Source organism: Coenobita brevimanus, chromosome 100 (genome assembly GCF_032717465.1).
Source record: "Coenobita brevimanus isolate Jiangsu-jjx chromosome 100, ASM3271746v2, whole genome shotgun sequence".
NCBI classification, from domain to species: domain Eukaryota; kingdom Metazoa; phylum Arthropoda; class Malacostraca; order Decapoda; family Coenobitidae; genus Coenobita; species Coenobita brevimanus.
In genome coordinates, this window is record NC_137053.1 from 259,870 (window position 1) to 276,003 (window position 16,134).

General features: G+C 39.5%; 1 protein-coding gene across 2 annotated transcripts; it reads left to right on the forward strand.

The window, feature by feature from the left end:
* The first annotated feature begins 2,882 nt into the window (after positions 1-2,882).
* Positions 2,883-14,933, forward strand: LOC145414512 (uncharacterized). Of its 2 annotated transcripts, none has more exons than XM_080284032.1 (7): positions 2,883-2,908; positions 5,206-5,270; positions 7,978-8,224; positions 9,508-9,649; positions 11,276-11,425; positions 13,969-14,397; positions 14,434-14,933. In XM_080284032.1, the coding sequence occupies exons 2-6, from the start codon at positions 5,210-5,212 to the stop codon at positions 14,266-14,268; spliced, it is 900 nt and encodes a 299-aa protein (XP_080140158.1). In that variant the 5' UTR covers positions 2,883-2,908; positions 5,206-5,209; the 3' UTR covers positions 14,269-14,397; positions 14,434-14,933. The 2 variants fall into 2 exon arrangements, with proteins under 2 accessions (XP_080140158.1, XP_080140159.1); XM_080284033.1 differs by lacking the exon at positions 2,883-2,908 and adding an exon at positions 3,929-3,944.
* The last annotated feature ends 1,201 nt before the right edge of the window (positions 14,934-16,134 follow it).

Genomic DNA, 16,134 nt, shown 5'->3' on the forward strand with positions numbered 1-16,134 from the left:
AGCTTCACGAGTCCTCCATTCATTAAATGAACATAACATTCGGCCAGTTCAAGGTAGTCGTTAAAACTAAAATTCGTTAAAAGAGGGTTCGCTATATTGAGGGTTAACTGTGTGTGTGTGTGTGTGTGTGTGTGTGTGTGTGTGTGTGTGTTTCTCTCTCTCTCTACCTGTATATCACTATTGAAGCAAATGCATCATTAGCCAACCACTTAGAGTAAATGGGAGTGTGGATATGTAGACAACGTATGACTACAAATGTCCATACAAAATATGGAATACTTTATTTTAAAACAAACTGCATGAAAATGGAAATGACAACATGTCAGGTGATCAAGTCGATAAAATGGGCAATTTTAAGTGCAAAGAAATTATGCATAAAATAAATACATGCAAAAATAAACAGCAAATTAAAATATTCATTTCAGTTTCCATGGAGAACGAAAAAAAGAAATTGCTTACTCTTTGATGGAGTGCAAGTGAACTTCCTCTATATGGATGAAGTGGATTGGTGGTGTAGATCATGGCTCTGGGATGCAGACTTCCGTTCTGTGCACCATTTTTGCACTTTTTCTTATCCTTGAAAGTTTAGGTCTGTGTCCTTTGCATCAAGTTTGGTTAGATGTTCCTAAGTACTGTATCAGGCTAGGAAAGTTTATTAGTCACGACGTTAATATGTTTGGTTTGGGTAGAAGTTATGCAAGGGTAATGTGATAAAATAAGATAAAAGTGGAAGAATCAAACTTAAGCGCACTGTGCAAATATGGCATACAGAACATCCGGTTTCACCAAAGTGCAATATCGCGCTGCGAGGTACACACTTCCCCGTTGCTTTCCGATAGGGGCAACCTTTTCATATCGAGTAATTAACAGTGTTTGCAAGTTACAAAGTTTGTTCACTGCGTGTAATTATCGTTACTTGAGCACTCACAACTACCTTGATCATTTATGTTACGACTTATAAGTTACTTGCACATGATCACTTATTGTAACGACTTGATCACTTTACACCGGTACGAATCGAGCATGACCACTTTTCTTGTCATGATCACATGAACTGCAACACTTCCACATGTACGAATCGAACTTCATCTTATATTAGGCACTCATTTACCACCTCAGTACCCTTGAAGCACTATTTCACGCTTCTCTTGGGAAAGATACCGGAGATAAAATTATAAAAATGATACGCTCCAGCTATAATAAACACTATATCAGTAGAAATTTTTTACCTTTTCGTTACCTCTTCTCAAGTTGGAGGACTAGTGGATACGCTGAAGACAAGTTAAGGCTACAACTGTGTACAGATATAAACAAAATGAATACAGCTGGAGTGGTGGTGGTGAGGAGAAAAATGTACGAGCAAACGCGAGTTTGATTAAGCTCCCGCCTGGCGCGTCTGGGTTCAACATTGCTACTGGAGGCAAAACATTGTCACATTCACTTCACCGTATTGATGCCGGGAAATCTACCCTTGCTATTATTATTCTTCATAACTACCTCTTCCTCAGTGTCAGAGTAACTCACTGTCACTACACACGTATTTAACAAACTTTAGCCATATTTCGCCTGCCGTTGCGACTTTCGACACTTCCGATTGCAAAGGAAGATGGGAGCAACTGATCCTTCGACGGAAAGTTTAGGGAAGGGGTTATTTTTACGGTGGCGCAGGGAGGGACGTTATAATCATGTGATCCATTCAAGCCATACCCTAACTAGCTTTTTCATATTTTATATCTTGGGTATTTATTACTGTAAAGTGAAATGATCATTATAAAAGCATCTTGATTCAATGGTATACATGGTGTCCTGTCTGTGTGGTTATATTTCATGTTTAATGAAAGTGAGACTGAACAGAATGAGGGTATATTGGAAAAGGAAGATCATACTAGCTGTGTGATAATTATGACAGTGGCTCTATATACGGGTTTGAGTGTGAGAGAAAAGAAGTGGCGGAGCGAGAGATGTGAGGACAAACTTTGTCATAACCATTTTCTGTCCTGTGGTTCCCAAGAGTGAGAAGACACCAGAGATGATGTTGATGGTGATTATGATCATGATGATGGTTTGATCTGTTCCCATGAGGAGAGTGAGGACTTAATGGGAGGATGCTGGTGCTAGTGATACTACATGTGATTAAGGGTGATATATTGATGGTTTACTCCTACAGTGAGACGAGAGAAAGGACTTGATGATGAGGACATTGATGGTGATGATTACAATGCTTTTACTCTGCAACAATTTAAAAGGCAGGTATTTTTGGTAAAGTTTTAAATGGATCAACCTGTCGCAGCAACAAGTGTGGCCTTCAGAGGTAGATGGCAAGAAGTTCTCTGGCATGTCAGTTCTTAACTGTTCTTAATGTTATCTATCCATCTATATATCTATCCATCCATTCATCAGTATCTGTCTATCTATCTATCTATCTATCTATCTATTTATAATGAGACACCTTAATTCAGGAAGGGGTGGGTACAAACAAATTGTTTCCATGTTACTTTATCCTCCACCTTCAGGCTGCCTTTCCAGTTCCACCACCCCACACCATCCTCATTCATACACCTCTCCACCTCATAACCTTTCATCTCATCCTCGGTCCACCTCCACCCTCTCGAGCTTTCCTCACTCATACAGGCTACCGCTCCACCTCATCCTTCCGCATATTTTCTTTCAGCTCTTTTCATGGAGTAGATTTGAACTTTGTATAAAAGTTATTTGTGCTCAGAAATCCATCATTTTACCACGTTATAGAACATTGTACAGTTAAATAGAGGTAAGGAATTGTTCATTACAGTAACTCTGGGTGTTTCTGAGTATGTTGTGGTTAGCTCCCAACATATCGCGCGATTCGGCGATTCGCATCCATTCCCAAGCCGGGTTGTAAATGGAAGGCAACTTTGTGAGAGGGGTTGTAAGTTTTATTAGGTTTAGATTAATATTTCACTGTTTATTTGTATCGTTTTGACACATAGGCCTACAGGTATTCTGGGAGAGGTTGACTAGTTCAGACAATAGCATATATATATACAGTATATACATATATAATTTTTTTTAGCTATTGATATAACTTGGCCTAGAGGTGTTAATGATTTTATTAGTTCTGGCCAAACATTTTAGAATTTAAGATGTAAAAAATGGCTTGCTCATAGATGTAGTTTAGTTGAATTAAAATTAACACAGCCCTGGACCCCCACAAAGGTGAATATGGTCGTCAGGAATTAGCAGGAAAAAATGCTAGAGTTATGCCAACCGTGAGAATTAATGGTAGCGGTAGTAACGCAGGTTCCTTTACTTAATCAGCCGAATAAAACTGTGCAACGTTTGCTTGATTAAAAAGAGCAGAGTTGTCCTGATTCTTAGATGCAAGAGTTAAATTTCAGAAGCCAAATACTGTAGGTTAAGATGAAGAGATCTGCCGTTGTATTGAGTACAGTAGCCTATTATATCTATTGATGTTTTTTGTACACTTTTTGGTCTAAATCTGCCTGAAATTGCCATCTCTCCATCTAGAATACTGAGTTCAAATAAGAATTAACACTTAAATGTGGTGCTAGTTATGAACAGTTGCAATGGAAAGGCTGTGGAGCCATAGCTTTATCTTATTCTGCCATCAAATTTTGTGCATTAAGTTGCAAAAGGATGACAGTATGGGCCAGGTTAAGGTGAAAGAATCGTAGTTTCAACTCATATTCTACTCAGTCAGTTTGTGGATGTTCTGTGAGTTGCTAGACCTTATCAGCAGAAACTGGTACAGTTAGGTGAGGTTAGTTTAAATTGGGTTAAGTTAGACTGGCTAATCTTAATATAGGTGCGCTGGGAACGCGGCAACTGAGTGGTAGTGTGTCTGGCTCAAGACCGTGAGGTCAAGAGTTCGCGTCTCGCCCAGGTGGCTGCCGTGCTGGGAGGAATAGCACTCTCCCATCACCCTAGCAGGGCTATATGATCTAGTAAGGACTAGCTTGGGGGATTATTCCTCTTCCTAATATAGGTGCGATAACAAGCAGTATTAAGAGCTGGAGAATTTCTCCCTTCCTTGTTCATGAAGTTCAAAAAGAAGCATTTGCAACGGAAGAAAATGGAAAAAGTCTTATACATTTTATTAGCTGGTAAAAAACTGTATGTACAGTATATGTGGATTAATAATGAAATAAAAAATTGTACTAGATTATGAACCAAGACTAGCTTCTTAGTATGGAGAGCTAGTCAGAGTATTAACACTCAGGCATCTTTATTAAATGTTACGGTAACTGAATAAAGTCATCAGGTGTTAGCAGGAAGAGAATACGGTAGTAGAGTTGTTCTGACCATGAAAGAGTTAATATAGCATACTGGTAGGTGTCAATTCATTTTGATTAATCCACTGGATCGTGGTGAAGTCCCTTTTTTTTTTTTTTCTTTAAAGTTTATTATTGCTCATACCAGATAATTCATAGCTATTAAGAAATAGCTCATTGAAAGAGTTTACTGTAATAAGGCTGTATGTAACCCTTGTGTGTGTGTGTGTGTGAAGTATACCCCAGAGATGAATAAAATCATCAGATGGCTACAAAAGAAAATAAGACAACAAAATCTTTTCACTGGAAATTAATTTGAGGGAAGCTATATCTGAACTTATGTACAGTAGCTACCTAAGCAATCCTGAGGCCTAGCCAAAGGTGGGACTAGAAGGATTTTGAGTCTTATTTTCATTGTCAGCACAGCTGTCCATTTTTGGCATAAAGTCATAAGTAAATTAAAGTGTCCTTTAAAGTTCCATTGCTACCTGTATTTATAATTTGCCAGTGTCCCCCAGTTTGCATGATAACTGTATGCTCTTCATCTGTGTCTTTCATTTGCTGAGTAATTTCTGGGATTATTGTAATGTGTTTGTTCGAACTTGATATAGATCCCCGTCCTTTTTCAGCTCATTTGGTTACCCAGTGTAGACAGATCAGAGGCTTAATATGACTAGTAACCAAGGAGATTCATTCCTGCCTCATAAGTAAGGCTAATCAAATTTCACTCAACCGTGGCTTATCACTTAAGTTATGGGAACGATAACTGCAGGATGATTTTATTGAAGTTTGAGGAGATATTTTGTGTTTCATGGAGAGGTTAATGAGAGCTGTGTTTAACCCTTCAAGTTTGAAAAGTCTCACATGAGGCAAATAAAATTGTCTAGAAATAGAAAGAACAAAATTTGAAAACTGTAATCCCATTGTTTTACAGAAGCATGTCACAAATGGGGTCACTGAGGAGGCTGGTGGGCATTGTTGCCAAAGTCCCACATAAAGGTAAGTATCGTATTGTACTGTTAGTATTTTGTTGCTAATGCTAATCTCATTGTAAGTATATATTTATATATACAGTGAAATCTTGAATTTCTATGGTTTAGATTTCAGCTTTTCAAATTTCGATGCATTTTCAAGTGGTCCACCTATCTCACTTTTCGATACCAAAATCACGTTTTTTGATGCTTTCGGGGCCCGACTTCAACCAAAACAAACTGTGCACAAGGCAGTGTTCTGTTGTTGGCTGCCATCTTGCAACTCTCCTGCCCTCTACAGCCAAGCGCCGCAGTTTCAGCCTTTACCTTCCATGTGTGGACGTGCATTTCGCTACAGTTTCATTGTATTTTCATTGCAGCTTACCTGTTTCAAGGTGGCAAGCAAGAGTCATTCTTCAGGTAGCAGTGGTAATGGACGAGAGCAGCCTGGCTCCTCTAAATTTTTGCAGCCAAGGGAGAAAAGGGAATACAGGAAGGGGCAGAAATACACCAAGTATACCCTTGCTGGCAAGGCAAAAGTCCGTATTCTACACTACAGTATGGCAGTTCAATGCAGAACTACAGTTACTTAACCACAATAATAGTTCATATAGTTTACATGGGGTGTGGGCGAAGAATAATGATTTTACATAGTGAGGTTCGGAGGCCCCGGACCCAAACCAGTTTTTCCCATAAGAAGTTCAATTTAAATTTCAGTTATTTGAATTTCAGTGCAGTTTTTCAATACGCATGTCCATCAGAATTTGAGATTTCACTGTATCTGGTTGTTTCATCCCATGCCCTCCCTAAATCTAACTTGTTCCCTACCTATGCTATCTGTTAAGCTATGAACCTTGTCTGCAAGTGATGGGAAGCATTAGGAGGAATACACTGAGGTGGTTTGGCCATGTGGAGAGGATGGAGGGTGAAAGACTGACGAAGAGAGTGTATGTGAGTGAGGTGGAAAGGGGGAGAGGGAGGGGGAGACCAAGGATGAGATGGGGAGGTATATGAGAGAGGGGGGTGTGAGTTGGGAGTAGGGCAGCGAAATGACGGGGGACAGGGCGACATGGAGGCAATTTGTTTGTGGCCACCCCGAACGGGATTGAGGCATCTGGCAATAGATAGATAGATAGATAGACTATAAGTACCCTTCCATACACCTTCTCTGGTAATCTGAATAAACTACAGTACAGTACCTTTGTAATCCCTCTTTGATTCTTACACTTTTCCTCTATATATTGGAACTTGGATGTCCTTTCTCCAGTCTTCTGTTACTTTCCCTGTATCTCATACCAGTCTGCATGCACACTGCACTGGTACATTTTATACTGGCAGCCTCATCGTCACCATACTTCAGCATTTCTCCACCAGTGGTATCTGCACCTGGTGCCTTATGTAGCTTCACCTTAATTGCTGTATTCCCCTTTTGCTAAACTGTCCAATTTCCACCAGTCTAACACCTCTCATATCCTTGCCTCAACAAGTAACTATTGATTTTTTCATATCTGCTACTTCCACATAGCTGAAATATTCTCTCCATCCCTCAAAGTATATTATCCTTATCTTTCAGCAGGTTACCTTCCACACTTCAAATTTTACCCGCACCCCTCTCTTCACCCTCAGTCCTGTAGTTTCCTTCACTGTTTGAGAGTACCTGTACCAGTAGTTCTTTTTATCATTCTTGTACTGAACACTTATCTTTATTCCATGGTCTCATCCAGTCACTTTCTGGCTTCTTTTATCATTCATTTTTCTTTGTGTTCTAATCTGTTACATTCCTGCTTCCTTCTTTCTCTTAATTTCCAAGGTACACCTCTCTAAAGCATCTTCAGTGTCTCCTTTTTCAGAGCTACACTTATATCATTGTTAAACCATGCATTACCTCTCAGTTTACCTCTTTTCACTATTTGCATATGCTTCAGCTGTTTTTATCACACCCTTCTTTACAACTTCCACATTTTCTCCTTATCTTTCTGTTCATATACCTCCATGTCCAAATTCTATTCTATTTGTCAACTTCAGTGACATCTTTCAGCAGTTTCCATCACCTCCAGGTTCTGTAACCTTACTCTCTTCCAATACTGGTTTCTCGTTTCTTTCATACTTCCGTTTTTTTTTTTCTAATTCTGATCTTTCCCAGTACTGTAAAGGGATCTGATGTCGATATACTGTACTCAAGGAGGATAATTTGTGGTTTTATATTAGTAGTTAATGTGTAAATGGTTGCCACCATCAGTCCTGGAATGTACTGCCATGAGAGTGACATGTGGCCACAAGCTAGGTATATGGCAGGACACAACCACAAGTAGTCTACAGAATCAGAGTCCAAGCTGTGACTTGCATTGTTACAAATTTTATTACACATCCTTATTATTATTTTTTTTTTTTTCTGAACAATTTCTGGTAGTTATCTTAGCATTTGGTTTAGCATCCAGTCCATAGAAATCATCAGATGTAGCTACAGACCAATGTCATTATGGTGATTTCTTAACAGGAAACATGGCATCATTATTTTGTATTTACTGGTTATTTGTATGTTCTAGTTGCTGGATTCCCCCTACCTCTTTTACCATATTATAATGGTGGGGGAGGAGTAAGGATTATGATGATTTATTGAAGGATAATTTTGGGTTTCATGTTCCAATTTCTTGTCCCTTCCATCCCATGTACAGGTATTAGTGCAAAAGAAAGGCAGAATGGTGACGATGATTTTATGTGATTTTGTATTCCAGGATCGTTTTTGGCGGCCACAAGTTTACGCCTTCGTGAACCCAGTCAGACTGCAAACAGTAATGAAGCCAGCCTCTGCAGTAATTTGCAGCAGCTTCAGATCATTCAGAAATTGGACATAAACGAAGCTGAAATGTGCAGTAACTTTAGGCATCTTGCAGTATCTCCAGTTGAGGCTAAGTTGTCAGCACAGGCCTTGACATCAAGTGCTCTGTTAAAATGGTCGAAACCCATTCCTCATGAAATAAGGTGAAGTTAGAATTTACCTCCCTACCTACATAGCCAGACTGTAGTCCAGTCCATATCAGAAATACACATGGCCATGACTTTCACCTTTTCACACCCGCCCATACCCCCTCGCTCTAGCCCTATCATCTTTAACTATATAGTAATATGCTCTAAGTCAGAATTACACTCGGCCATGAGTCTCAGCCCTCCACACTTGAACACACTTTCTCACTGCAGTCCTGTAACTTGTAACTAAACTGCACTTGAGATTAGAGTAATAATTAGCTATAGTTGAAATCTAGGGTGAGCAGGCATGAATAGGTGTGGTAGAGTTTGAGTCATAGCCCAGCGTATTGTAATTTAAACATGGAGTGGATTTTACGTGTACTTGGCAGGTTACGGTTTTTGCACGGTGTAAAGACTTTCCACATGTTTGCACGTGTCAGTCTTGTTCACCTGATGCTGGGCATCCATGCCACACAGTCTTTGGCAGCATGTTTATTCACTTCACTCTGATACTGTATTTTTTATTTTAATGTTACTGCTCACAAGTGATTGTATTTAGAGTATAGAGACTTTCTGAAGTGGAGGGGTTAGATAAAGCCTTCTTTAACCTCTTCTGTACAGGAGATCTTTTCCAAGTTGATAAAAATAATCGAAGGAGCAGAATAAAGTGGAAAAATGTTTCATTGGATTGAAGAGATTAACCGGAAAGTAATTTTGCACAACTCTTTCCAAGTCATCCTTGCTTTACCCACCACATTGATACTAGATCAGATGATCATATTCTAAGTGACCAGAGATTTTGTAACACTTATTTCTTTAGCAGTTTACACCTCAACATCTTCTTATATGTTGTTGATATAAACTATTTCACCAATAAAACAGCATACAGTACTGTTAATAATATACAAGAGAAGGTAAACGTTTAATATGTAACTTAAGTCACTAAGAAAGAGGTACTGCAAAGTCTGTGCCATTTAGAATGAACCCCTGAATATGAAAATTAAGTATTTAAAAATTCATGAACCTCTTTGAGTTTGAACTATTATTATGTAGTACCTTTCACTATAGTTCATCCACTTTTACTTGGCCTTGATTTCTGTAATTTTTCAGACTGTTTGCAGTAACTTAGTGGTAGGAAACGATAATACTATGGCTTTGTATCCTTTTCATAGCACTATCATGTGACATCATCATATTATAGCATTATTCTTTTCTAACGACTCAGCATTCAAAATGGAGAGAGAGTAATTTTAGATCTAGTTAAAGTAAAAAGAGTATTGTGACCTTTTTTCTTCCAGGTTGCCTTCTTTGATCAGACCAATCAACATAACGGTTCCAACAATGAACAGCAGCGTAATGGAGATGCCAGCAGTACCTAATCGATTAGAAAAGATTGAACCACAGATTAGACAGGAGAGTTTAGAGGCTCCATCTGGACAGGTAAGGCTTCATATAAAATCTGATAAATGATGCCGTACTTCCTCTTAACCTGGGTCTGCAAAGCCAGAGACGGGTTGAACAACAAGAAAAACTACAGTAACCCTTTCAATCTGGTAACATCATTTCTTAGTTCATTCTTGCTAGCTCCAGGCAGTGTTATTCATCTGAGGGGAGACATTTACATAAGGCAGTAGAGAGAGCCTTCATTGACCTTTTAAGTACTATGATGCTTACCTGTGCTGAATAGAATCTTCTGGAAATGTCAAGAATAAAATATTAAAATGCTAGAGTGGGTGGGTTAAGGAATTCCCAAATTAATGTTGGCTATGGTACAGCTGATGTTTTCATTGGATTGAAAGCTAGTTTAGGGGCCAAAATCAGCAGCTTACTTTCCAACAGTTAGTGGAAACTGCTGAGAGAAAAGAAATAAGCTGTATAATAATATCTGTAACAGTGTGAGTTTTAGTTTGGACTTCAACTGTTTACACGTGGCTGGATGGATTGTGTCTAAGAGTGATCATTTTGTGGGTAGCTGCCAAGCTTTCAACCATACTTTACTCATAGTAGTACATCCCAGGTTTCTTAGTAGGCAGCCATCTGTATGTAAGCATAAAGCTGTATTCTGTGATATCTCTTTGCCCTTAAATTTAGGTAAGGGCACACGTTATCCCATCATTAAATGCTGTTCCATCTTTAGGTGGCTACAGTGAGTAGTATTCTGAATGGCTTCCTAACTCAGGATACCATTTAATACATTGGGTGATTACCGTATACCATAGCTAATCAACAATGGACACCTTCTGGTGTACTCGGTTATAGTTGCTCCATCTGATGTGGTTTGGTCCTTAGGGGTTTCAGTGCCAGGGATTGTTGGGGTTTATTCTCATAATACCACTTGGGAAAGCAGCTGGTCAAACTCATTCTGAAATATCTGGATTGAATATTCTAACCTTTATACTTCTGATGGGTCATTAAAGGTGTTTGATGTGGGACTTACCTGTAGAGTGCTACTGGATAGGGGTGCCTTCATGCAGTGACACAGAAATAGGTGGACAACTTTTCTTTCTGCTTACACAAATGCCTTTCAGCTCCTCCCTGTCTTCTGAAAGGGGGATGGTGACCTGAAAGAGAAGGCAACTTCAGACTGCAGTCAACAGGATTCGCATTCAGATGAACCTGGGATTACAACTACAATATACTGTACAGTACAGTACAGTACTGTACTAGGGTTATGATGGTGATGATGATGATGATTCATTTACATTATATTCCCTCTTTCCTTGTTTCCGAATTCAGTCTCAGCTCATATCTTGAATATGGATTGGGTTGATTATGGTGATGAGAGAAGCTACGGTTCATTCACCCTAACATGGCCCAGATTTTCAACTGTTTGGAGCTTATTTTACATAGCTCATTGGCAGAAAAAAAGGGCAGTTCTGCAGTTTTACATACTTTTCATAGTGCTTCTTCATAATTAGCATCATATTCTAGTGCTAATTTATTGTTGCAGCTCAGCATTCAAGATGGAGTGATGACAGTTTTAGGTAAAGTTAAAACAAAAAGAGTAAATACTGTACTGTATAGTGCTGAGATACAGGTATTATTAGAAACTCATTCACTTTTCAGGTAGAAGCAGAGAAACAAGCTGCTCGGCTCATTGTGATTAGAAGACGCAAGATGAGGAAACATAAACTCAAGAAACTTCGCAAGAAGATGAAGTTCGTGTTTCTCAAAGTGCGACAAAAGAGGGAGTATTTAAAGGAGAAAAATTTCCAGGTAATGTAGGATGATATGTATATATATAAATATATATACAGTATATATCTTTCTTTCCTTCATTCTTTCCTCTTCCTTCTGCCTATGGGTGACTCTACACTGAGTGACAAGCCAAATGGTTTCCTGTACACCAGGAAACTGTTTACTACACTGGGTGGTAACCATATAACCAAATTTTGGCGCCTGGTGGTTTAGTGGGTAATTATTGTGTTCCAATTGGATTGAGCCGGTGAAGGTTTATATCCAAGGGGTGGTTGGGGTTTATTGCTCACGTAATGCCACTCAGGGATGAGTGAGGTTGGTCACTCTCATCTTAAATGTCAGGACCAACTGCCTAGCCCTGGGCTCTTATACTTCTCATGGGGCAACGTTGGATTGGATGATGGATGGATGGATATATATACTGTATATATATATTAGTTTTTTCTCACCTGAGGTAACTGGGGCACCCCCATAACTTGATTATTAAGTCATAGTTGCATGAAATTCTGTGAGTCATAGTTATGAGGTAGGAATTAATCACCTTGGTTTTTTGTTAGGCACCAGGCAGGTTAGAACAAATGCATTCTAATGTCTTTGCTCTAATGTACTCTAACCTAATGGTGCATGATGGTTTAGTGGTTAGTTTGCCCCAGTCAGAGTGATGGCCTTGCATAAGTTTAATCCTGAAGAGATGAGTGGAGGCTTTTTGATCATGTAATCCACCAAGGGGAGTAGGCTAGTCATCTACTCTTGTGTACTGAACTACAGTAGCCTAGCCTTAAAAAAAAAAAAAAAAAAAAAAAAAAAAAAAGTCATCATAATCGTCTAATCCTGTGTTACCCCATGAGGAGCGTAGGAGCCCAGGGCTAGGCAAGTTGGTCCTAACATTTGAGATTGATCAGCCTCACTCATCCTTGAGTGGCATTACGTGAGCAATAAACCCCAACCATCCTTTGGATATAAACCTGCACAGGTTCAATCCAATTTTAGCACCTTAATTGCCCACTAAACCACCAGGCGCTATAATTTGATTATATGGTTACCACCCAGCATTGTAAATGGTTTCCTTGTGTACGTGAAACCAGTTGGCATGTCACTTATGAGTCACCCATAGACAGAAAGGAGAGGAAAGAATGAAGGGAAGAAAGACAGAAGAGGAAGGAAGGAAAGAAAGAAGGAAGAGAGGAAAGGGCAGTCACTGGAGAATTAATCCTTAGGTCTTTAGTGGAAAAGTTTCAAGAGAAGGGAAAGAAGTTGTATGTGGTGTTCATGGATTTGGAGAAGGCATGTGACAAAGTGGATAGACAAGGAATGTGGAAAACGTTAAGAATATATGGAGATTATGGGAAGTTACTGAATGCCGTGAAAGGTATGCATGAGGATGCTAAGGCTGCAGTGCATGTGGATAGTGAATTGAGTGAATGTTTCCATCTGAATGTTGGATTGAAAAAGGGATGTCATGTTTCCATGGTTGTTCATCTGTATATGGATGGTGTTGTAAGAGGTATAAGGTAGGGCAGTAGATGTTGGTGCGACCTTAATGAGAGAGGGCAGCGTTTGGAAGCTTCCTGTACTGTTGTTTGCAGATGATACTGTACTGTTAAATGAAGATAAAGGGGAGGTTGCTAGTTCTTTGAAAGCAGTGACAAGAAATAAGGAAGTGAGCATGGAAGTAAAAAAGTTGCTGCATGATAGTATTGTGATAGCAACTCTAACATATGGAAGTGAAACTTGGACCTTGTGGGAAGGACACAAGTCAAGAGTGAGAGCAGTGGAAATGTATTATTTGAGAGGAGCATATGGAGTTATGAGTGAGAGCAGTGGAAATGAGTTATTTCAGAGGAGCATGTGGAGCTACGAGTAAGGGCAGTGGAAATGAGTTATTTTAGAGGAGCATATGGAGTTACATGGAGAGACAGACAGACAGATGAGGAAGTGCAGGAGCATCGTGGTGTGAATATGGATGTGATAGAAACCATTAGGAGAAACACACTGAGATGGTTTGGCCATGTGGAGAAGATGGAAAGCAAAAGACTGATGAGGAGAGTGTGTGTGACTGAGGTGGAGGGGAGGAGAGGGAGGGGAAGGCTGAGAATAAGATGAAGGGATGGAGTGGAGAGGTATATGAGAGAGGGGTGTGTGAGCTTGGGGAGGTCAGTGAAATTACAGGGGACAGGACAACATGGAGGTGAATTGTTTGTGGCCACTCCTTAAGGGATAGAGGTGTCTGACAATAGATAGGTAGATATTTGTTCTAACCTTACAGATCCTTAAAACCCATTTGTACAGTTGATGGGCAAGTATAGTCAGTTTGGAGGGGTTGATGATGATGTTAATATATGTAATGGTGGTAGTGGTGGTGATTAAGATGATGGTGTTGATGAATATGGTAGTGATAGTATTAAAGGTGATGATCATGATGATGAGGAATATAGTGATAGTGGCAATGGTGTTGGTGATTATGGTATGGTGATGATAATTAATTTTTTAAAAAGAAAATTACAAATATGGTCATGGTGATGACAGTGATAATGACTATTATTACAGTATTTTCATTACAGGCTGCCGAGATGGCCAAAGTGAGGGAATACGAGGCTTTCAATGCAGCAGATTACGTGGCGGATATTCTCTACAGAGTCAACGAAAAACCGACCCCAAATTTATGGAAAGGCAAAAAGCTCCCTAAGCCCATTATAGAAGATTTGATGGCAAAGGAGAAAGAGAAGAGAGAGAGGAGGAAAGAAGATAAAAGATACAGAGAGGAGAATCTTAGGAGACTGGAGGAGAAGGGGATATATTATGATGAGGAGGTGGGGCATATGCCACTGTATGAATTTCTGGAATTAAACAAGAAATCATAGAGAAGTTAATATCAAAGGAGAAGAAATCAAGCTAAAGAGAAGCAATGGGAAGATGCTCAAGAGATGGTTGATTTATTTGTTGTTTTATTTTTTCATTACTTTTTGGGCACCCCGTTTGGGAGACATGGCGTCTGGCAATGAATGAATGAAAATGGAACAAATGAGCAGTGTGTGAGAAAAAACATGGTGCAGGCAGTCTTTGCAGTAAGTAGCCCTTTTTTTTTTCTTCTTTTTCTTTTCTGTAAATCAAAGAAAAAATTCACAGCTATATGAAGAATGTAGTAGTAGTAATTTAGAACTCATCTCTTGCTTATAACAAGGACTGCCTGTGTTATGGTTTAGAAAAGCTGGATATTATTGTGGCACTTTAGTAATATGAGTCCTTACTGTTCAACAATGTCATTTAATTACTTCACTACTTCACTCTGATGATGTATTTTCTCTTGTAGTCTTGCTACCATCAGTTGTACTTAATGTAGGGGAGACTCAAACTGGACAGATTACAATATTGTATATACAGCCTTCATTGATCTGCTCTGTATAAGATTTTCCTAAGTTAAATACAATTATATGGGGTCAGAAGGAAAAATGTGTAAAGGTCCTGTGCCAGTTGATTGAAGGAGTTAAGTGTAAAGTATTAGAAGAAAATATGAGTGATAGTTCAACATGAGTTATTTAATAAATTGTGTGTTGTTGTTCACATAATATTCTGTGCATTTCATTGACCTCTTGGAGTGCCTTCTGTAATTCATTAAGTTTGTGCTGGTATGACATTTAATCCCCTGAACCATATAACTGGTGCCAGAGAGGGATCTTTCATGTGGTTGCTTTAATTTAACTGGTGGCATTGTTGCCTGGTTATATAAATGCCCCTCTCATCCCTCCCTATCCCCCTGAAGAGGGATCTTTCATGTGGTTAACTGATTTAACAGGTGGCATTGCTGCCTGGTTATATAAATGCCCCTCTCATCCCTTCCTATCCTCCAGGAGGAGGATGGTTGAAATAAGATGGGCAATTCCACCCTATAGTCCATTAGGTTCATGTCCAGATGAATCTTGGGGCACAACAGCAACAGTCATGTGATATATGTTTTCATGGTCACCAAGTCTCAATACAACACAAAGCAAAAGTTAGTCTGTACAGAACCATGCTGGAAGAATAATTCTTGGCTCAGCATATGTCAACTATACCATCACACCTCAAATTCTCAGCTTAACAACCACTTCAGATACTCATCAAGCATACCTCCACCAGTTTGAACTCAAACTCCTGATCCACCCTCATCACCCGAACTTGCTCTCTCTTTCTATCCCACCACCTCATGCCACCATATAACCAAATTATGGCACCTTGTGGTTTAGTGAGTCATTAAGGTGCTCTAATTGGATTGAGCTGGTGAAGGTTTATATCCAAGAGGTGGTTGGGGTTTATTGCTCACATAATGCCACTGAGGGATGAGTGAGGCTGGTCACTCTCAAGTTAAATGTCAGGACCAACTTTCCTAGCCCCCGGCTCCTACGCTTCTCATGGGGCAACATAGGATTGGATGATGGATGGATTACTGTATTCATCATCATCATCATCTGGACCTCCTTTCCCACCCTAGGGCAGGGTGAGGAGTAGCAACGTCCAAACAGCCCAAGTTTGCCCACTCCAATGGGCCACACTTCCATTCACTCATCATTCAAGCTTCTGGAATCCTGGCTCTATCTGGTACGCCAAAAACATTCACCACATTCTGTAGCATCCCATAAATGTATCCGAAAGAGTTATTAGTGTTATTATTAATAATCACTAAAGTTATTGTTGGCTAAATTCCAGGCCAGTGCCTCACTGTATAAAGTGAATTCATACCATTTTATATA